This window comes from Xiphophorus maculatus, chromosome 19 (assembly GCF_002775205.1).
Source record: "Xiphophorus maculatus strain JP 163 A chromosome 19, X_maculatus-5.0-male, whole genome shotgun sequence".
Lineage (NCBI taxonomy): Eukaryota > Metazoa > Chordata > Actinopteri > Cyprinodontiformes > Poeciliidae > Xiphophorus > Xiphophorus maculatus.
In genome coordinates, this window is record NC_036461.1 from 12,427,554 (window position 1) to 12,450,028 (window position 22,475).

Here is a 22,475-nt window from a genome sequence, read left to right on the forward strand (position 1 = left end):
TTGGGAGTCACTGCAGCTCCTCCAGAGTTACTACAGGCTTTTTGGCTGCTTGTTATTAATTCCCTCTCCAGTTTAGCTCACTTTTCAGATTTGTATTCGTAATAACGTTTGAAAATTATAATTTTCCTTCCACTTAAAAATAATAGAGTACTTAATGTAATCTTTCACATAAAACCCAGATGAAATGCATTGAACTTTGAACTTGTAACACGACACGATGTGAAAAAGGTTCAGTAGTATGAAAACTTTTGCAAGGCATTGTAACTACATCTTTCAGTTTTGTACTCACTTTGTTCCCTTTGACATTGATGGATATGAACATACTGAGCATCAAATTATTTTTCTCTTTTTCTTTTATTACATAATATTTCATACCTTTGCACTGAAAATAATTTTAATGTTGTTTTTTTTTGGGAACATTTTCTTTTTTTCAACAAAAATATCACAACATAACAAGAAAGTCCATTCCTGGCCTCTGCTCCCTCTTACCTGCATTTCTACTTCTGCCCACTCGGTGGCACTGTTCTCCCATACTTCAGTGACATGATGCATGTGTTGTCGTGCCTTTTTCCCTGAAGTGTTTAGACCTATTATTCATGTACAGTGAAATGTTACTGGTCAAATGCATTTGGGGCAAAAGCACAGATACTTTGTAAGATTCAGTCAACAGTTGCTAAATAAGTATTGAATTTTGTTCTTATTCATTTCTTGTTTTCAAGTATTTAGAGTTATATCAGAAAATTATTCAGCACATGTTGACTAAATCCAATTTCCTTAAAGATAAATTCTGCCTTGTTTTGTAATCTGTATTGCATTCAAACCAAAACTGTCTCTGATTCTGCAGACAGCAGTGAGTGTCTTGCCGATGATGTCAGCATCATTGCTGGGGGGACGCTGACTGGTTGGCATCCTGATTCTGCTTTTGTCCTGTGGAGGAGGATTTTGGGCATTTTGGGAGATGTCAATAACATCCGATGCCCTAAGATCCATGCCAAGGTTTTCTCCCATCTCTATGATCTCTGGCACAAGCTGGCCAAGGTAAAAAAAAAAAAAACAGACCACACTTCCCACATACAGGAAAGGACATTAATGTCACTAAGATTTACCAAATATTATTGTGAAAATATAATTTACTTTTAACAGTCATGCAAAGATGCATTAATGAAGATGTGGTGATTTCATTTAAATGTGTGATCACAGATCCGGGACAATCTTGGGATCAGCATGGATAACCAGTCCTCTCCTCCCCAGCCTGTGTTCATCCCTCCTCTTCGAATGCTAGCATCATGGCTCTTCAGGGTAGGAACAAGACATGGACACAATAAACAGCATGCAGGACATTTGCATGCGTCAAATAAGTAATGATACCAGCAACATCTTATCTTGTAATATATGAAATCCAGACATCTTCTCCTGGGTTGTTTCAAAATGTTACTGCTTTTTTATTTGAGAAGAAGATCACATAAGAAGTAAAACGGGCTAAAGACGCGAGAGAAATTTGAATGCATTTCAAAACCATGTGTACAGTGAAAATCTTATGTTGATTTATGACATGAAGTCCTAATAGCATACATTAAAATTAGTTCTTAGGCTTTGCACTAAGCTCCAGTGTTGCAAATAATGTATTTTTAAAATAGAAGAAGAAAGTGTTTGATAATAATTAACCTCTAATATGTAACTATTCCACATTATTATGTTATCTTACAACAGCATCATTTAATCGTCCCACTTCATATTTTTTCTCCAAAATTACATTATGAATAGTATTACAGAACAATTAAAACTAATTTACTTTCATTTAAAGTTTGATTATTCTTCTATATCTTTAATGTGGCAGCAGCAACATGTCCTTGATTAGACCAAATTGTTTTTTTTTAAATATTATTCACTTAATTTCCAAAAACAGCAAGTTATATAAGTAACAATTATAGTTCACACATTCTCTTTTGATTATTTAAGTTTTAAGCAGAACCTAATGCTTAAAACTTGAAAAACCTAATGCAGATTTAAGATGACAAAAACAGGAGCTCGTCATAAAATTGCTGACCTCTCTGCTTTTCCTGTTTTCCACAGGCTACCATGCTCCAAGCAGAATACAAGGCTGGCAAACTGCAGGCATACAAGCTGATCTGTGAGATGATGACCAGACACCAAGATGTTCTCCCCAACAGTGACTTCCTGGTGCACCTGTACCACGTCATGCACAAGGGCTTCACCAGCCATGACCAGGTACAACCAGCAGATGGCTCTTTACTATGAGATCATCAGGTTTCTTTTTAAAAACTATTCTCTCATCACCCATAGATGGCGCATTAAACTAAGATGTGCTCAAGAACTTTCTCAGAATTAGCTGATTTCAGTTTACTTTTTAATGTGTTTGCAGTTTTCATTTTTATTCAGCTAGTGCTTTCTGAGATATTTCCTGTGCCCCATATATGTCAACTTTGAAATATACATGTTCAAATTTAAGGTAGGTTAAACTCAACCAAGGTAAAACCATAAACTATAAATACACTACAGTTTTAAAATAGAGGCTCAGTCTGCCTGCCAACCGGTGGTGTTGAGAAGCACTGCTGTGTTTTGGCATCTTCCTCCTTTTCTCGCCACACCCTTTCTTGTATTCAAATCTGGCGTAGCTCCTTTGGTCCTAGACAAAGATGAGTGGAGATGAATAGAGTTCCCCAAAACAAAGGGACAGGGATAAAAAAAAGTCTGGGTGAGCAAGGGGTGTTTTGGATACAAATGTGTGTGTGAATATATATGCATATATGCCCTCTTGGCTGGGTTTCTATTGCTCCTTGGCAGTGCGACAAGCTTATTAGAATGTTTTCCATGTCGTTAAATAATGTTTTGAGCCCCTGCCGTGTATACGTGATTAATTAAGGATTGACGTCTGTCGCGCTCCGTTAGACTGACACATCGGCCAGGGGCCCAGAGTTAGAGCGGCCCTGCCTGCCTGTGTGTGTGAAGGAGCGGGAGGGGAGTCTGGGGAACGCTGCGTAGAGTAGAGCAATGAGGGGGGCTCAGCGCACTGCGAGACCAGGCAGCATTCTCCAGCTTTTGTTGTGGCTCTGTATAATGCGTTAGGGGGCCAGAGCCAGGCTGGCCACTGAAGCATGCTCAAATTGGCCAGAGAAAAGAGTCCTCACGCCACACAATAGAGGACAGCCGCACGCCTGCTTAACATAAGAAAGTGGCTCTTATTCTCCCCCACCTCCTTCCTTTTTGCCTCCACCCCCAAACCCCTCTGCAACCCAAAAAAATATGAAATGTTGTTGTTGTTTTTTTTAACAAAAAAAACCCTTTCAAATCAAACAAGTTAATTTTACAACACATTATTTTACACATAACCTAAATAACAAAAGTTGTCATCTGTTGAAGTAAACTGTGCAAGAGATCCCAAATATTTCCATGTCCTTATTTCTGCCTAAAGTTGATAGTTTACCTAAATAGTCTTTTTTGTGGTTAATTTTTGTTTAAATCAGCCACTCTTCTGTTAGTAGGATTCTTTCTCCAACTGACAGCGTGCCAAGGTCAGGGCTATTGTCCTGGTTCTCTGTCACTTACTGGTCACTGGTCTCAATGGCAAGATGGCAGCACAATAGCAGTAATCGATCAATAACAGTCTTTCTAAAAGCTGGGCAATCTAGAGTTAAATGGTTATCAACGTATTTTTGTGACATTTAGTGATTGAAACAACAGGAGTGTCCCGTATCAGGAGTCATTGTCCTCAATACTGATCCAGGCCATTTGGGTCCGGTGCCTAGTTAAAATTAATAGCATCAGTTCCACGTAAGTGGTTGAAAACCTGTTTAACTTCAAAAAGCTGAAAAATAACAATACATTTCATCAGTATCACACTTCACTTCAGTAACGGCATGCAGCATGCCACAGTCTCTCCTATTCTTTTTTTGCCTGACAATAACAGATATTTTGCCACCATCAGGGTTTATATTACAGCCTTAGTATGATACTCCAAAACACGTATCCTAAAATATGCATAATGTTTAAGTACAAACTTATTTATATAGCTGATAGATTAGAAACTACTCTCTTGATTTGACCAACATGTTTCATCTGACTAAATGTCATATAAATGTTAAAGAGCAGCGCAGCTAGATTACAGACTTGAATCTGTGGACGGAGCTAAAGATTAGGATGATGGCAAATAGGCTTTCTAATCTCAAAGATTTGGAGCTTGTTGTATAAAGTGCTTTCCCCCGCAGCTGCTGATGGTAATGTTTAATCCTTGGTACATGTCTGTCAGTATGAATTAACATTTAACACAACAATCAATAACTGCGTCACGAAGAGGAAAAAAAAGCATATATAAGTCACACTCAACTTCAGTTGTTGCTTAGTTTTTGCATCTTTACTCTACGTTTTTGACATACTTCATTCATAATTAAGCTATTAATGAGCAATTTGACTGAATCATATGCAGACAAATATTACAGAAGCATCTCCATACCTCAGAAACTGGATGCACTGTTGTGAACATCAGGAAAGTTACTTTGTGTGTATGTGTCTGTTACTCTTTCTCACCTTGTACATCCCACTTCTCCAACAAATATTAAGAAGTGCTGTTTTTTTGGGTTAGCACATCCTGTCAAAAACTGAAGATTGGAAACAAATATTAATTCCTTACATAAAATGTTCACCTCTAAAAAGATCTCCTGGTCATTTATTAGAAATAACTAATCACATTAAATATATAATGTCAATTATGGAAATGTATCATCCTACTCAGATTGCCAGGATTGTTTTTTTGAAAATCTTAAATTGCACAACATGTTATATGATAGCATATTTTGATGGTTAAATTGGACTAACCATTTTTACCTCCTGGACTGAATCATTTTAAGCTTTGCAAATCATTTTATGCGAATAGGATTAGTAATAGTCGGGATCCTTATACAGAGATTCAATGTTCTGGAGGTGACACCTGTTGTGTTTAATACAGTGAAGTTCACAATGACAAAATCATTGATAATTACCTTATTTGGTTGTGATATGGATAAGTGTGGTAGCTTGCCTTTTTACTTACCCATAACCAGCTTTCTTCCTGCTACTTCATTATGATGTAACCCAATCTGTTTTACATAAATGCTCACAGATCCAGAATCAGTTGTCAAAGGTTCATTTTATAAGTTCATAGTTTTGCTTATCAAATTGGTTAATTTGCCAAACCTCTTTTATAAAACCCAGATTTGTGGGAATTGCTTCTTCTGTTTAGTGTCTAGTTCTCATGACATAAACAGGAATTGCCACAGCCTCTCCATGTTTTTCGCTATATATATCTGTGTGAGAGGGCAAACAAAAACAGATTTAATTTGGTCTACAAACTAAAATACACGAACAAGAATACATTTTTGCAACTCATTCACTCATAAATAGGCTATGATTTGGTTAATAAAAAGTGCATCCCACAGCACTCATCAATTGCAGAGTTTAGTCATCTTTACCAATTATTTTAAAATTCAATTATTGGCACCTGATCACTTATGAAGCAACTAGAGACATTTCTAGGACTTTCTGCAAGGTTTAAAAAGTCGGTCTCAAAAGTTGTAAATATGTTCAGATTTCATTACATGCTAAATTTCACATATTAATTTTGTACATCTCGAGTTTTTTTTCAGCCATTTATGTTCCTTTTGCCCTTTGATATAATAAATTCAGAAACACATTTCTATCAGTGGTCTGTTCTGTGTGGCTAAGGAATTGGGGTTAAAAGTTCATAAACATCTAATTAGGACAAGCAGCCGTGTCAGTGGTAAAGTTTGACAACTTTAACACAATTAATTGACACACCGGGGCTGATGCACACCATGACAAGTCGACAAATGTTTTTTTAAAATATTTTTGGTGTTTATTTTTGACTTATTTGTTACTTAATAAGTGAGACATCTCATTGAGCAAATAACTTTTAAAAGTAACTTGCTTATTTTTCATAACTGGAAATTGCAGAAACCTTTAAATTGCTTTAGATTTTTTAGCTAAGATTAATTCAAACTTTTCCACAAAATCTATTGGTAATCTCTGACCTATGAACTCTGTTGATATTTCTTTATAAAATATTTGAAATCAAAGGTTTTCTCTTATAATTGTAAAGGTTTTTTGATACTTTATGGTGTGATAAAATGACAGAATGAACCTTGTCACCCCTGGGCCAGGCGGAGTGCTTTCTTTCCTGAGGATGAGGCCACATTTATACAAAAAAAAAGTCTTGTGGTAGCTCTGTTCAGTGTTGACGTTAATGCACCTTTTGTTGATGCAGTCGGCCATTTCTACTGCCAACACAGCTCCACTTTCCTCAATGCTGATTTCTTTACTCACACCTGAAATCAGGTCCCCTCTGCTCACACACACAATCGAAAGCACTTTGCCGTCTGCATTTGTAGCTTCCTCTAAAATGCTTATTTCAGGCAATCAAGAAACAGTTTGTTGCCTGCTAATTACCTCTGACTGCACTGCACATTATGCTTCAGAGGTCAATTACCAACAAAATGAGGGTAAAATTGGCCCCTCAGCTCTAAAGCTCTTCCCACCAATTTTCGGCATGCAGCACTGATGTTGGTTTGACTTCCTGCTTTTTATGTCTGTGTTTATTCTATTTTCCTTTTGTTCACCTGCATAGCTGTTTACTGAGGGTTTGGGGTTACTTATGTCACAAATACATAGGTGGCACAGTGTGTTTGTGTGTCTCTGATGCTGCAATTGTATGCATGTGTTTTGTTAAGGTGGCCCTCGGATCAGGTACAAACAGGCTGATGTTTGAACTGTCGGATTTGCTCAGGTTTATAGCCATGAAGGCAGGTGTTTCTGAGCTGGACCTTGGCTTTGTACACACATATTCACATACATGCTGCAGATAAGGGAGAGTAATTTTGCTCTTGTTGAGAAGCAACATTCTTATACCATTTTGCGTATATGTTTTGTATATACAAGTACTTTCAGTTTGGTGTAAAACCTTTCACATCTTAATGCCCTTTGTATGTGCGTTTGGTTTTATACTGTACACATTTAAGAGGTTTGTGTGTAACCCTCTGCTGCACAGCATATGTTGGTGTTGAAAGAGTACCCATCTGCCACTGAGCTGCTGTACCGCCTCAAAACAATACCTTGTCTCTGGCTTTAATTACAGGTTTTCTGGTGTGTACCTACATATGACTCATGAAAGTTGAAGTCTTTTGTCCTCCCTCTTATCCAGTGTGAACAATCCATCTGCTGCCTCTCGTCTGTCTTTCTTTCCCCCCTCTTCCGTATTGTCATTTACTCTTAAATCTTTAACTTTAATCATCTTGCTCTAAATGACCAGCATACCATTTGTAGTGAAAAGCTTTCACCATGTTACATCTTTTCATCCTTTAAGTAAAGATTGCTTCCGCTTTCTTTAAAACTCATGGCCTGCAGAAAACTTAAATCTAGATGGGTAAAAATGTTAGTTTGTTCCAAGATCATGGTAAAAAAGCTGTCACTATAAAATTTTAATAATGTTATTAATTTGTTTGTGTCCATTGACTTCTTTAGGACATTTTGAATACCATCGTCCGCTCCTGCTCGCCCCGCTTCTTCTTCCTCGGTCTACCAGGTTTCACAATGCTGCTTGGAGATTTTATCACAGCTGCTGCCCGGGTTCTTTCTTCTGACTCCAAAGAGGTACAAATAAGTTTTACATTCAGATTTACTTTGAGTATCAGTCTGGAATTAATGGTGCATCAAAATATGGATTCAATTAAAGTTTTTCCACACATACTTCTAAGTATATAAATTGCATCTGGAAGTCTTATCAATAATTGTCTTTATCTCTGGTGTTCAAAGTTGGGGTGAGTGAAATATTAAGAGTGGGGTCTTGAGATCCTATTTTTGAAATAAAAAAGCATAATAGCAAGAGCTTATGTAGATTGTCAATAGTACAACTGGTAAAAATCTAGATTATGAAAAAAATTTATTATGAAAAGTATATTTGAAAATCAGATTCTATTTGATTAAATCATTTTGCTAACCAATTTATCAATATATTGTTTTTCATAATACGTTAAATGATTTACATGTATGTGCACCCACCCCCAAAGACTCATACATATATACATCCAGAATGTTTTGACTTTTGTCTAACAATTTTTTTTGATTTTATATGCACAACATGGACACCTGCAACTTATAACAAAGTGCACTCAATATATGTAACTTTTCCAAATTTGTGACTACAGCTTATATTAAGATGCATTCAATTGTCTGGAAGTTATGCTAATCCTATTGTACATTGTTCTTTTTTTATCTGTGATGTAATTTTTTTTATTTATTTACATTTTTGGTGTACCAGTTTAGTTCTTGCTCAGGAAGTTATTTGCAGAGCAGGACTGTATGCATAAACATAAACCACAACATGCTTGAGTAAAACATTCTTCAGCTCCAGAAATTTCACCCTCTGAGCTATCCTTATTGTTCTCTGGAAAGTGTATTTAGTATAAATAATATAATTTTGCCCTACTAGTAAATATGCCCTGGTCTTGTGATGATCTATTGGAGATTTCTCTGTTGGAGAACCATTCCTCCTCACCATTGCCACAGACATGCATCAGGGCAAGACTTTATTGGAAATTAAAAACTCAATGCAATTAACAGCTGGGCTTCATTTCATGATTTTGTTTTTCACTAATTAATATCATAAACCAAATTTGGCCATATTGTTTTATGACTAATTCAAATTGGAATAAGTATGACTTAATGTTGTTTTTCGTATGGTTTGATTGTGTTGATTTAATTTGTTTCCATAGTTCTGAATGTGAATTGGAGCTGTCTTGTGAAATGCCTGAATTAAATGTGATCAAGGTTAATGTTGAATGCTGGTCAGACAACATTCAACTCACTCTTTCAATGAGCTGTTAAAAAAAAAAAAGATCTGAGGTTAATGGATCATTGCTTTTTATTAATTGAACACATTTTGAAAGCATGTAAATTGGTTGATTCACTTTGTTTTTCACTGTTTTTATCTTTTTCTTTTTTCTTTTTCAAATCTACCGATGGCATAAAAAAGCATTAGGAGAAGATATAAGAAATGCTTGAAATGTCTGTCATTTATATGACTTGGACAAAACTCAAGAATGTAATTTGGGAAAAACCTTCCAGCATTCTTGCCTTATTGTGCCTGAATGTTGGAGTGAGCAACAATGGCAGAATTTATAACCACAAATTACTTTCCTGTGATTTACTAAAGAATGGAACAAGGTTGTTCTACTGTCTTTGGAAGCTAAATCAAAATTTAAAAAAAAGCTTAGCTCATGACTGTATTTGTGACAAAAACAGTACTTTATTAGAAACTGAACAAATGCTTCTGATTAATGAAAATATTGTTAATAAAATAAATCACTAAGCACACATGGCTGTTAAATTCTCCATGGCAAACTAACCCTTTATCGTGTTTAATGGTCCATGACATAATGTACACCATTTTTATTACTTCAAACAGAGCTAGGAAAGTCATGTGACATTGTGTACATAGACTTGATATGATTTCTGACAAAATTTGAAACAATTATGAGAAAAGGTTGCAGAAACAATGCTGTTCTGCAGCAATCTTGAGATGTTTGAAACTATATTGGCATTCCTAAATCAGTCTAAACTGTCAAATTACATGTAAATACTTTTTTTTTTTTTACTTTTCAATGAGCAATCAGTTACATTATAAGGTAATCCAAGGAGATTTCTTTATATTTCTCAAGATTAGTAATAATTTAAAATAACCATGATATTTATAACTTTGAATGCTGATTATAGGGAGTCAGTGGTGTGACGAATGCCATTATTCAGCCAACATCTATTTATTCTATGGAGATAATAGGCTTACAAAATACAAAAACAAACTAATATAAAGACCAACAAAGAAATAAAAGCAAGTAAATACTAAACTAGGAATTTAATTTTGAAAATAACACAAATCAAACTGATTAGTGCTGCACAACCTAATGAAGCACAACTATGGCATATTTATATATCAGTGTGTATGCAATATTACAGTCATAAAGGACTATTTGGAGGCAATACTTGGTAGGAAATAGTCTTTTCAAGATCAAAACGCTCATGAAGAGTGGTGGTGCTATTTTGTAATTGTAAAGATAGAAAATTTAAAGTTAATAGTAATATCTTAATTTACATATTTTTGATATCATGCAGTTCAGTCGCTTAGAAGTCTAGAAGGAGGAGATTTTTTGAATCTCAGTTCTATATTTTACTACCCACAATAATGTAAGAAAAAGCACCTTAATTAGTCCCAAAACTCTCTTGCATTTCTGCTCTTGTGGCTGCAAGCTCCGTCTCTCTTGGCTTCAGAGGTGGTCATGTTTTCAGTCAACCAATGTTTGCTCCAAAGCAGTCAGATGTGCTGCCTTTTCTGGCTCTGGGCTTTCAGAAGTCTTTGAATCACTGTTGGGACGGGGGAATGAATCAAAGGAAAACCCAAGTGAAACTGAATATACGTATATCCAATACGTGTGGAAGAAACCCTTATTACAAAATAGATAAATAAAACATAATGTATAAGGAAGATAACATCATTTATCTCAACCGGATCTTAAAATTGACAGTACCTTTCTGATCCCATCAAGAAAGTGGACTCTTTAAATTCTTCGAGTCTTCTCAAGCAATAGTTGTCACATTGGATAGAGCAACCAGTCAGAAGTGAACTGTGGGTTAGAACTACATCACACTAAAATAGGCCATATTTTTTTTGCCTAATCCACTGATGTCTACGTGGATTAGGGTTAGTCTGGTAGAGATATTGAATTGTTTTTCCCCATGTAAAAAATGTTCCTGCTAGTTTCCTATAAATGTGTTGCATTCATGTTGCAAGTTTTCACTTGATGTTTATTTTTTGTGTGTGTGTTCATTTCTGGCAGGCTCCAAGGATAGAGGCTCAGACAGTCTTGGGCTCCCTTGTGTGTTTCCCCAACCTGTACCTCCAGATTCCTGTTCTGCACTGTGTGCCTGGCTCTAATGACATCAGTGTAGGCAATGAGGATATCAAGGTGAGTAGTCGATGTGGTGCAGCATGGTGAAAACAGTGATAGCATTTCAAAACAAATGTCCATCACTGTAGGTTTCAGTAATTGATTAGTCATTGTCTGCATTAATTAATTTAGCTGTATCTTGGATTTTAACAAACATGAAGCTAGGCAGATTCTTGACAATTAAATTTTATGAAGTCAGACATTAAAAAACATACTGCATTTATATGTGCAATACCCACAAACTATTAGCTCATGTTATTTCGTTATACTGTGCTTCAAAATAGACTTTATCACATTTTAAAAGGTCTTAACATTTGCTTCTGTTTTTTTGGGGGTGTGGGTACTTGAAGTCGACTTACCCTTTCATTATAGTTTGGGGGAAGATTTTGGGACCAATTCCCAACCTTTGTAAAGTTTTAAGCTGCTGATTTTTAAGTCAATAGGACTGCAAGTTTTGCAGTGTAACAATCCACTGTGAAAGCATAACCTCGTCCCCAGACACTTTTTGAAAAATGCGACCGGTGGGCAGTGCCAAGGGACACTGAGGGGCAAGTGTGGGGAATGAACAGAGGGGGTTTCGCTCAGGAGGAGGGAAAACACTTTTGCCAACTTAGGGCCTTTGTCGCTGTAGCTGGTGACTTTTCAGACACACCCAGCGACTTCTTTCCAAAAAAGCTACTAGCGACAAATTTGGTGACATTTTTCTGTTATTGAAGACTTTGGCAACATATAAAACACCAATCGTAGTAGCTGTTCTGACTGAGTGGGGAGCGAACCCCTGAACCCCTCCCGTATCCTAAGTACTGCAGTGAATCTCTCACAGTCGTCCTTCAGCGAACCACCTGCAGTCAGAGCAGAGAGGAGACCCATTCCACTCAGTGTTCACAATGCACATGAAACAAACATGCACAAAGCTGAAGAATGCTACAGGTCAATGTTCACTATTCCAAGTCCTTCCTGATAGAGATGTTTTTTTTGACACAAAAATTTCACAGTTTGCACAGAAGCATAAAGTTTGCAATTCATGCATGTTATCTCTTAAGAAGTTGATATGTGGTTTAATGCTGTGGGTTAGTCAAGTAAATGCCTTTGAAATTATTATTTGAGAATTAATTGTGAAATTATTCTGTTTGGTTTTCTGCTCAGAATTATCTGGTTAGGAATCTTCTGGATGCAGCCACAAAAGAATATTGTGAAGGAGCCAGGTAAGGATCATCTGTGCTGGTCTCAATGTTTTACTTTAAATAACTACTGGTAATTTTTGTTTCTTTGTTTGTTTGTTTGTTTGTTTGTTTCATAAATAGTATTTTTTTTCTACATATCATTCTAGGTTCATCTCAATAAACCAGAATGTTATAGAAACATGTCTAGATTTTTGTCATTCAGTTTGATGAGTAAAACATCACATCATAAAATATAGATTAAGATACATTAATTACTCACAGAGTGACTTAAAGCATTTATTTCTATTAATAATAATGACGATCGAAAATTCTGTCTCATTTTGTTTCTGTATTCATTCTGGAAAGAGAAATATTTTCTAAAAATAACCTTCTTTCTTCTTAATTAGCATGTGTAGCATGTGTCATGTTCTGATTATGCCATTCAGGTGCATTGCTGTATGCAGCCTGGGCCTGTGGGTGTGTGAAGAGCTCATGCAAAAGAACATTCACCACCAGGTTAAAGATGCCATCAATGTTCTGGGAGTAACATTAAAGGTTTGTAACTTTAGAAATAAGTTATGTTCACAAATTGTTAAGCAGAAAGCTTCACTTTTTTAAATTACTTTCATCATTTGCAATTTAATGCATCATAGTGTCTTAAATAAATACGAACATAATAGCTGTTGTTATTTTACAATTCCTATTGGGGCTTTGCTTTAACAAAAATGAGAGTTGATTGCGTTAAAGGACTGTGGAACAATTTGGACATAGTGGAAAACTGAGGAAAAAGTGTTAGAATAAAACATGTCCATGATGTGATGTGACTCATAGGTATATTTTAGAAGAACCCTCTCTTCTCCCTGAGTGAAGAGATGCAGAGAACCAGAGGAGGCTGCCCCTTTTTTTCTCTCTCATGGAAAAGGATTTTGGGCGGTGGCGTAATTTCCAGGCTACTCGCTCTCGGTAGATGTGGGCCAATTTAAGCAGCTACATCTCCCAGCTTCCTGCTCAAGCACCCCCTGCCTCCCCCACCCCACCCCTTCTCTAATGGAGCAGTAATCACTCCCCTGTACAACTTGACACACAGACTCAACCAGCCCCAAAATAGAGGGTATAGGCTGGGTGGGGGATCTAGGGGGAAGAGTGGCACTGAGAGTCTCTTTTCTAAAAGCAGGTGCTGAACTCTCAGGGCCCCTTTTTGTGTTTGGCCATTTCTGTACTCCCCACATTGTCTGCCCTTGTTACATGTTGAGAGGCATTCAGCTGGAAGAAATGGGAAATTCTATTTCTCCACAAAGAATTTCAAATCACTGAAGAAATCCACATTTGAAGGAAAATTGTCAACAGCTCAATTCTTTCCTCCGATGAGTCTGGAGAAAATGAGACAGGGTGGTGAAGTGAAATGAAATTATGCTGATAATCTGCACAGTAAGTGAACAACTAAATTTAAGGAGAATTACGGAGAATTTTGCCCCAGAAACTGCGTCTTTCGCCAAAACTTTAATTCACCTCTTCAGTACCCCTTGGCTTCCTGCTTCTGTAAGATTCAGGTATTTGAGTGAGACCTGCTGTAACAAGTAGCAGAAAATGAACTTCACAGTGATCATCATAGAGGGTCAACTTTCTGGAAAGTTTGAAAGACTTAAAAATCTTTAAAGTATACTGGTCTGTCAATAATTGTTTTGAATGGAAACACACGTCAAAGATAAAAAGGGGAACATTTCAGCACTCTCCCTTTACATGACAAACTAGCTCACTGCGGTTTTTGTTCAGATTGTTGAGCTGATCGGAAGCACACGCACTGGAAAAAGAAAACATTAATTACGTCTCTACTAACTTTTAAAATGAACAATTGTTAGTATTTGCCTTGTTCCCTAGTCTTAAAGTGGTTTAGAAACCTCATCTATGTCTCATCCTCTGAGACATAGATGAGTAAAATGTTCTCTTGTCACGACTTTTGATGATTAAACTCCTACGTAGTCTTTTTGTCTGTGATGAGGTTGTCTTTATCTCTCAGTCTAAGGATTTTTGTATTGATCTTCTGATAAAGTGTGGTCACATTTAGTCTGTCTTATGGTGCTTTGGATGCACCACACTCAGTTTCCTCCCAGCGCTTTCCTTCCTTGTAAATTATCAATCTGTTCATGATATGACACTGAGAAAGCGCCTGGCTTTACTTAAAGTAACCAGATGACTTCTTTCACTCTACTGTTGTTCCGACAGCACGTTTCCTGCATGCAGTAATCACAGTTTGGCTGAAACATTGAGGTGAATTGATATATAAAATTGTCAATTATCACAAATTTACATTTAGTTTTTAGTGATTTATTTAAATCATTAATTTCTATGATAGAATGACAAAACATAGAATTTAAACCAACTGAGTGCAAAAGTTTTGAACGTACCATGAATTTTATCCAATCCAAGCAGGGTCAAAACTATACAACTTAATCCAAGCAAAAACATACAGTCCTACTACTATTTGGTTAATATTTTGTACATTGTTTAAACAGTTTTAGTCACTGACAACAAATTTCTGATTTGATCTGCACAATATGTTGCATATTTATTGGTGTCGCATCATAAAGATCTGCTTGTACTGCAATAAATATTTGCTAACTATATGAATATGTACTTCATATAGTACATATATGAAGTAGCTATATGTACCATATACTTCATATATGTAGTATATACATGTATATACTAGTACATGTATATGTTAGTATAACATGTACACTAACATATACATGTTACTATATGTATTATATACTAACAATACATATCAAATGATGCTTGTTATGTAAGATGGTAGAAAGTGTTTTGGTTTGGATAATCAGAGATTACATTTTCTTCATCCAGCAGTTGCACAGGTCTAGAATCAGGAAAAGGGCAGCTAGTACCTCTGCAGATCCCACACATCCTGGACACAAACTGTTTATACTTATACTTTCAGGTCGTGCTACTAATTTCAGCTACCACAGAGTCACTTTCTTCCTGATGAACACAATGAATATCCTTCAGCCAGAGTAGTCAGGTGTCCAGTTTTGAAGCAAAATAAGCATATTGCATGACTAGTAAAGTTGATTCTGATTCTCAAAACATCAGACGTCACCAATGTGACATTTTTACCTTTAACCTTATTACTGAGATGGCCATAAATATTATCACTTTTTTCTGCTTGCTGAAACTCATTATCTGGGCTCTTTGTTACAGTTTGAAGACAATTTTTTTAAGTTCCTAATATCACCTCTTCTTTCTTTAGTTTGGAAACAAAGTAGTGGCCCAAGTCGCCTGTGACATGTTTCATCTGCTGATTTCTCACTGGGAACATCTCCAGCGGCTGGATCCAACTCTTCCCAAGAAGATAATTGAGGTATCACACATGAGCATAAATGAGCATATACTATAATGGATGGAAATTCCAATTCTTTTAAAAGAAAGTGGTGGATCAGTCATTTCTACTTTTGAATGTAAATACACCAAATTCAACAATTTCACATTTTCCTGCACAAGTATGGCTCTGCGCATGAATAGGAGAGCCTAACAATAGATGCGTCATCCAATTATTTTTCACCTTGTTTTGTCCCAACACAGATCTTTGTGGCTACAATAGCCTTTTTGTTGCCAAGCGCAGAGCACTCGACAGTGGAAGCAGACAAAAAGGTACATCTATAGATCTAAAGGCCCTTGATCTATCATGTTGGAATGGTGCATTTGCAGAGGAATGTTTCCACTGAAGTGATTTGTTATCCTTTTTTTCTGTACCTTCATCTCTCTAACATTAGACTTGTTTTTTAGAGAGACACCTGGCTCCTACTGAGTCTTCACAAGTCACAAAAACAGGGGTGCACAGATAAGTCAGCCAGCTGATAAATCATCCCAGATTTTCTTAATTTTTGGAGTTCAGTGATTGGCCAATCTTGTCTACCTCTGGAAAGGTTTAGAAATCAACTTCTTTTGCTCTGCCGTGAGAGAGATTTGACTGACAGACCTGCGCACCAGATCATGTCTGCACATTTGCAGTTTATAATAGTCACCTCACTGTTGTCAACTCAGCAAGCGACATACTTGCTATATTTAGCAACATTTGAGACAAAAAAAAAATCTAAATCGGCCAAAATCGAAAACGGCAGGTCAGGCTTACAATCAGTGTACCTCTACTGGAAAAGTTTTAGATTTTTTTCAACAAGGTCTCCAAGTATAGAAAATAAACAAGTATGGATAAATACATGATTATTCAGGATTTCTTCCTTTAATTATCTCAAGGTCAACGATTGCCAAATTAATGAAGTGGATTTCACATAGTTATATTAATTTGATGTGCTTTATCTTTGATTTTCCAAATCACACATTGAGCTTGACATTTTTCATTATTTTGATTTTGCTTCACTGGCTAAATGCATTTATTTAGTAATCAAAGAAGGACACGTTATACTATCTGTTTGGCTTTTAGACAACTTTAACTTCAGGTTGAACTGGACACCTGGTTCTCAGTGTGAAATGTAGTTCTGTGTTTTGGGAATTTTTACTATCAAAGGTACCAAAGTACAAATTGTGGTGTAAATAATCTACTTTTAGTCTAAACATTAGTTCCAAGTGTTGCATTTTTTTAAATAAAATGGAGGTCATCTAAGTGGGTGTAGAATCAAAAAAAGCGTTGAAAATTACTTGGCAGCCACTCCAAAGTAGAGACCAATTTTAGCAATTTGTCGTTTTCGCTATTTGTGGATACTACATGCAATAAGATCTTACTATTCAAGTTGATTCACGGGTAATACTTGGTACTAAAATGCTCTGCATGATTAGAATGGAAAACATTTAAAAAATCTAGAAAGAGAGATAGATATGTAGAAAGTTGAGCCTGTACCATAAAACCAACACCTCTGGATTGATTTGTTTTTCTTTATTAGTCTAACATTCTGGTTTTCAAAAGAGCTGAATTTATGCTTTCAATATGAGATTAACAAACACATGAAATTTATTACTCATTTTTGTTTTGAAAAGAATTCCGGAAAAAAACAAAACAAAAAAAAACTTGATGTTCTAATATACTGAGATTTACTTATAGATATAACTAAAAGATTATGTATCTGTCACTTTAAGATGATGGTTTCGCTGCTACTTTGCTTGCTGGACTGGTGTATGGCTGTTCCCCTGAGTCTGCTGCTAGAACCCATCACCAAGTCGTCTTTGGAGCCCCACTCACCCATCAAGGCCCCACTACTGGACTACATCTACAGGGTGAGTGTTTAAATCAGAATGTTTCCACTTAAAAAATATATATATATATTTACATGTAGATATATATATACATATATATTTAAAGCGTGTTCTCGAAGATTCATAACCTTCATTCATAAAGACAGCAGCCTTAACTATACTCCCTCCACCAGCACAATGCCACATGGGATTGTAGCTTTAATTAGACTCACCTCCACCATGACCTCATAACCATGCCTCATTTAACATTATTGTGGAATAACCATATAGAAGCGTCCATCGTAGCTGACACAAATGATTGGTATTTGTCATATGTAGAAAACCTTTACAAGTCCACTCTAATCTTGATTTGATTGCTTAAAACATGCAAAATATTCAACATTTAATCTACATATCCGTTTTTATTCCTCTAACTTTTTTTATTTATGGTCTGACCCTGAGGATGAGGGCCAGGCTTTAGGCACAAATGAATGAGGTATTATTCATTCCCTCCTGTCTGGGCAGATGCGGTCAACGGCAGATCTTTGTAAGGATGTCACCCCTGATAAGAAATGGTCCAATTATTCAAACAGGACCTTTTGTCCAATTGATAAGCTCAGGCTCTAAACGCTTGTCCTGGAGATTTGAATGGAATATGTCTTAATATGAGAGAGACTGCAGCTGCTATGAAAGCAAATACAATTAGGCATGATTGGTCGTCCATCGGCACACAAAAGGCACGGTCCCTCTGGGTTTCCATCTGAGGTGTGACAATATTACTGCAATATCAAGACCAAAATCTCTTTACATTTCTATGGGCTCGTTGGCTTCTAATTATTCTGTTTACCAAGCAGAGAATAACCTCGCTAATAGGAAACAAGTCCTTTTCTTCCCTTATTGGCTTGTGTCAGTAACAGGGAGTGTTATGCTCCTGTAATTACCAGTTTATATATTTTTCAAAACGCAGCTTAAAAAGACACTGCTGGGGAAAAAAAGGGGCAAAAGAAGTTGATTTTGGTTGATGCTCATGGCTTTAAAATGCAACATTGCTCCAGACCTCGGTGGTTCATTGGAGTTGTCCTCAAGCTTCTCCATCTGCTCTCTCTCCCTGCCTCAGCAGCCAGCTGCACCACCCTCTGTGTATGTCTAGGCGTGTGTGTGCGCGTGCATAAGGAGAAAGACGGCAAGAATATCATATCTGCATTTTTGTTTACATACATCTGCCCCCTTGTTATTTGATGTGGTGCATGTACATAGTGTACGCGCATCTCGGTGCGATATGCGCCCCTCAGCTGAGCTATGCTTGTTTATTCTGTGTTACCTTCCAGGAACTGTTGCTATGCGAGGTGCACTCACTTACTTGTCAGGCACAGCCGTGCCCCCCTCCCTCTCTTTTTTTTTTTTTTTTTTTACCTCTCCACTGAGGAAGCTCTTTGGGGCTTTGGTGTAGCAGCTGTTTGGTTCAGGTCTTTTCAGCATCAAGCCGCCAATCCCTCCCCCATGCACTCAGCTTGGTAGAAGCATCCACATACTGTCTACATTGCCCTACACAATACTGTTTCACATGGCAGGGCCAGACTGCCTCTCCAAGCGTCTCTCAGCCAAGTGTACTGAATGGGATTAGCTTTTTTTTTTTTTTTTTTGCATGGCTTTACTCAAGTTGCTCCAGTCTGAATAAGAGGCGCCTTCATCTACATACATTTAGCATATGTTTTGCGCCGTCTGATAATTTTTTATCTATCAGCAAATTTTGCTCTATACAGGTGTTTGTGTGTGTATGTTTGTGGTGAGAGCAGAGCACAGGGATAATGTCTTAATTAAATCAAACAGTGTAAACCTGTCCAATGGCTGTAATCAACTGCCCCAGTGCGCCTTATCTAGTGTTGCCAACGGATGCTCTGCCATCTGTTATGTAGATCGATACACTCACACATCAGAGGAGAAATGGATTAGTGGCAATAAAGACCCTCTTTTCTTCACTCCCCCCCTCAACTCAGCCTCGCCTTATGATGTAAATAGACTGTATATTACGCCCTTTGCATGCTCCAGGATCTTGTCCGTCTCAAACAGGTCTGCAGGAGCATTTCTGCGCAATGTCGTGCTAGGCACAAAGAGATCTTATCTTTACACATTAGTGTTGAATTTAAGTCTTCAAAGTGAAGCGTGCTCTCACGTCACAGAAAAACAAAACAAGCACACTTCGTCTGGACATGATCAACCTGCTTTTTTTCTTCCTCCTTTCTCTTCCATCAATCAGGTGCTTCACTGCTGTGTGTCCGGCTCCAACCTACACACCCAGCAGAGCCACTACCTGCTCAGTCTGTCGGACTTATCTAACGAATACGACCTGATGTTGGGTCAGGTGAAGAGCTTCGAGCCACCACCCTCCCAAATGACCACAGCAGACTTTGGCAACCTGTTGACAGTAGCTGAGGGTAAGGATGCAACAATATGGACCAGTATGATGTTTCCCATAGTAACATTGGTAAACGTCCTACAGTTTCAGATTATTAACACAAATGTACAAAACAGAGCTGCACAAAATTATTAAATGGGTTTTATTTAAACAGAAGAGCAATAACTTTTCATACTTCTACTGAAATAACTTGATAAAAGAATAAAAGATGACAATAATGATAAAAGTAAGCTTCCAGCTTAAATACTATAGATGATATATGCGGCCTATCAAGAAGTATTTGGAGCCACTTTTAGTTACACATTTTTAATTACACATTTTACAAGATGGAGAAGTGATTGCAATCAGTAGTGCAAATTATGTTATCTATTGTTTATGGTATATATTGCATGTGGATTTTGTACATCACTATGTTGCTAGTTGAGAAAGTGTAATTTTCTTAATTTTAATTTAATCCATAATGTCCCACAATTGTGTTAATTTGACATTTCTTTTGAGTTCATATAAAACTCATTTGATATTAATACTTTATTTCTCTTTTAGTTTTTCTTAAAACAAGTGCAATTTCACACTAGATTGTTGATTTGAAACTATATTGAAATATTGATCACTTAATACAAAGTTGTTTTTTAGTAATTTTGTCCATATTGTCCAATTCTTTTTTTTAAAAAATGTATTTCGGTTCATGGAGTAATTAAAATAAATGTTGAATTTAGCTGGATACAGCGCTGTAAACTTTCATTGTAGCTAATGTTACCGTAGCTGGTTAGTTGGTTAGCCTGTCTGCTTGGGTAGTTAGTCTGCAACCTTACAGCAAGAAAGTTTTGTGTTCAAGTTTGCATGTTCTCCTGTGCATGGTTGAGTTTTGTCTGGATGCTCTGGCTTCTTCCCATAGTTCAAAAACATGACTGTTAGGATAATTGGTCTCTAAATTATAGGTGTAAGTGTGTGTCGGTGTGCACATGGTTGTTTGTCCTGTGTGTCTCTGTGTTGTCCTGTGATGGACTTGCGACTTCTCCAGGGTGCAGCCCACCTATCACACAAGGTTTGGTAGAGACAGGCACCATCTCCCCTGCGACTCTGCACAGACAAGAGAGTATAGACAATGGATGTGTTTCTTTTTGTATTTGAGGAAGGGCGGTAATTGTTTGCTTCATCATTTGTAGTTCTGCCTTGTTTCTAGTGGATATTTTGCTGTAACAAAACTACAAGCCTCATTATGCAGGCATGGTGCTCTGTGAAAAGAATTTGATCCCATTCCGTCTTCCCCAGACTCCATTTCAAAAAAAGCTTTGACAATGACAAGCACAATCTGTGGAATGAAACATTATTAAATTCAATGTAATGTAACATAAAAATAATTGTTCCTACAAATACAGAAGTCATCAGGCTAAGTATGCAGTTTTTGTGGATACATCCAAGTTCTAAATTTAAGTCATAAATTGATGATCTCTTGTTCTGAGACTACAAACCATATCTTTAAAATGGGCTCCAATTAATAAGAGTGGTGGTAGGACCATGGTTGTCCATGTTTTTGACATGAAAGAAGAGGGGGAAGGAACGGCTCAGCAATACTTTATCCTCCATAGAATTGGAGAAAATTCTGGTCATGTTTGCATTAATTTGCAAACAGTAAATGTTAGTGCAAAGGCATGTGTTGGTATGTAAAAACAGAAGCATGGGAGAGTGAAAACCGGCATTTAGTCGTTCCTGTCTGTAGCAAATTAGCATGATGCCTGACCTCTCTACTGCAACATTTCCCTTGGAAAAAAAAGAACCAAAAATGGTTACAGGTAAAAGCAAACTCTAAGTAGTCCATCCATTTGGAGCCTCTCCATTAGATGTCAATATCTTATTAAAAGTATGAAAAGAAAATCAGCCATCAGAGGGAATGGAATTTTTGCATTAGTGCCGAGCCGTAAAGAGAAGACCCATTATGGGGTTTAGATAAAATTGTTGATTTTTTTTTTCTTTTTCCCTCCCCCTTTTTATGACCTTGTGATTCCATTAGGCAACGTAGCCCTCTCCCTACCTCCTGTCCTCAACTTCTAAAAGTCATCAAAGCCCAGATACAGAGTGCCAATGTGAACTGAAACAATGTAAAAAAATATTCTAGAAATAAAAAGCTTTTGTCTGTAAAATTTCACCACACATCTGCGTTTTGGTGCAGTGCAGCACGGAGTCTTGGTAGATATAACAAAACACTATCAAAAGGGCAAACCAAAGCGTGCCGGCCGGCCTAGTTATATTCATGCCCTCACCTCATATTGATCAAGTCACATCAAAGGGCCAGCACATCTCTAATGCAGCTTGGCCTGCTCTCTAAAGAGCTTTCTCCACTTTGATGAGGGATGATGGTATTGATAGCACTGTCACAATGCAAAAGTACATCTTCTTGTTTTTTCCCACATCACTGCAGAATAAAGCGCTGCATGCCTTTCACTTGGGGAGCAAAAAACCCTGCGTATTTACATAAATGCAATCCACAGAGCAGAGTTCCATTCAGTGGCCTGTAAAGATGCTCGTTCTCATTAGCACCTGGCTGGTCTCAATGCTTATCTATTGTAGGAAGACTCAATGGGCTTTTCAGACTTGTCTCTTATGATTAGATTCTACCTACTTAGAGGTGCGCTGGCCAAGCTATTGTGAGAAATAAATAAAACACCACCTTTTAGTGATCATAAA

The 22,475-nt window shown here is 37.0% G+C and overlaps 1 protein-coding gene across 7 annotated transcripts in view; it reads left to right on the forward strand.

Annotated features, from left to right (window-relative positions):
* ralgapa2 (Ral GTPase activating protein catalytic alpha subunit 2) overlaps window positions 1-22,475 on the forward strand; it is a 109,731-nt gene that overhangs the window by 42,426 nt on the left and 44,830 nt on the right. For all 7 annotated transcript variants that reach the window (XM_014468804.2, XM_023352137.1, XM_023352136.1 and 4 more), the window contains 11 exons: window positions 845-1,038; window positions 1,201-1,299; window positions 2,074-2,229; window positions 7,531-7,659; window positions 10,899-11,027; window positions 12,156-12,214; window positions 12,619-12,727; window positions 15,438-15,548; window positions 15,770-15,838; window positions 17,279-17,416; window positions 19,632-19,809. In XM_014468804.2, coding sequence (XP_014324290.1) covers window positions 845-1,038; window positions 1,201-1,299; window positions 2,074-2,229; window positions 7,531-7,659; window positions 10,899-11,027; window positions 12,156-12,214; window positions 12,619-12,727; window positions 15,438-15,548; window positions 15,770-15,838; window positions 17,279-17,416; window positions 19,632-19,809 — 1,371 coding nt within the window. The remainder of the gene's footprint in view (window positions 1-844; window positions 1,039-1,200; window positions 1,300-2,073; window positions 2,230-7,530; window positions 7,660-10,898; window positions 11,028-12,155; window positions 12,215-12,618; window positions 12,728-15,437; window positions 15,549-15,769; window positions 15,839-17,278; window positions 17,417-19,631; window positions 19,810-22,475) is intronic.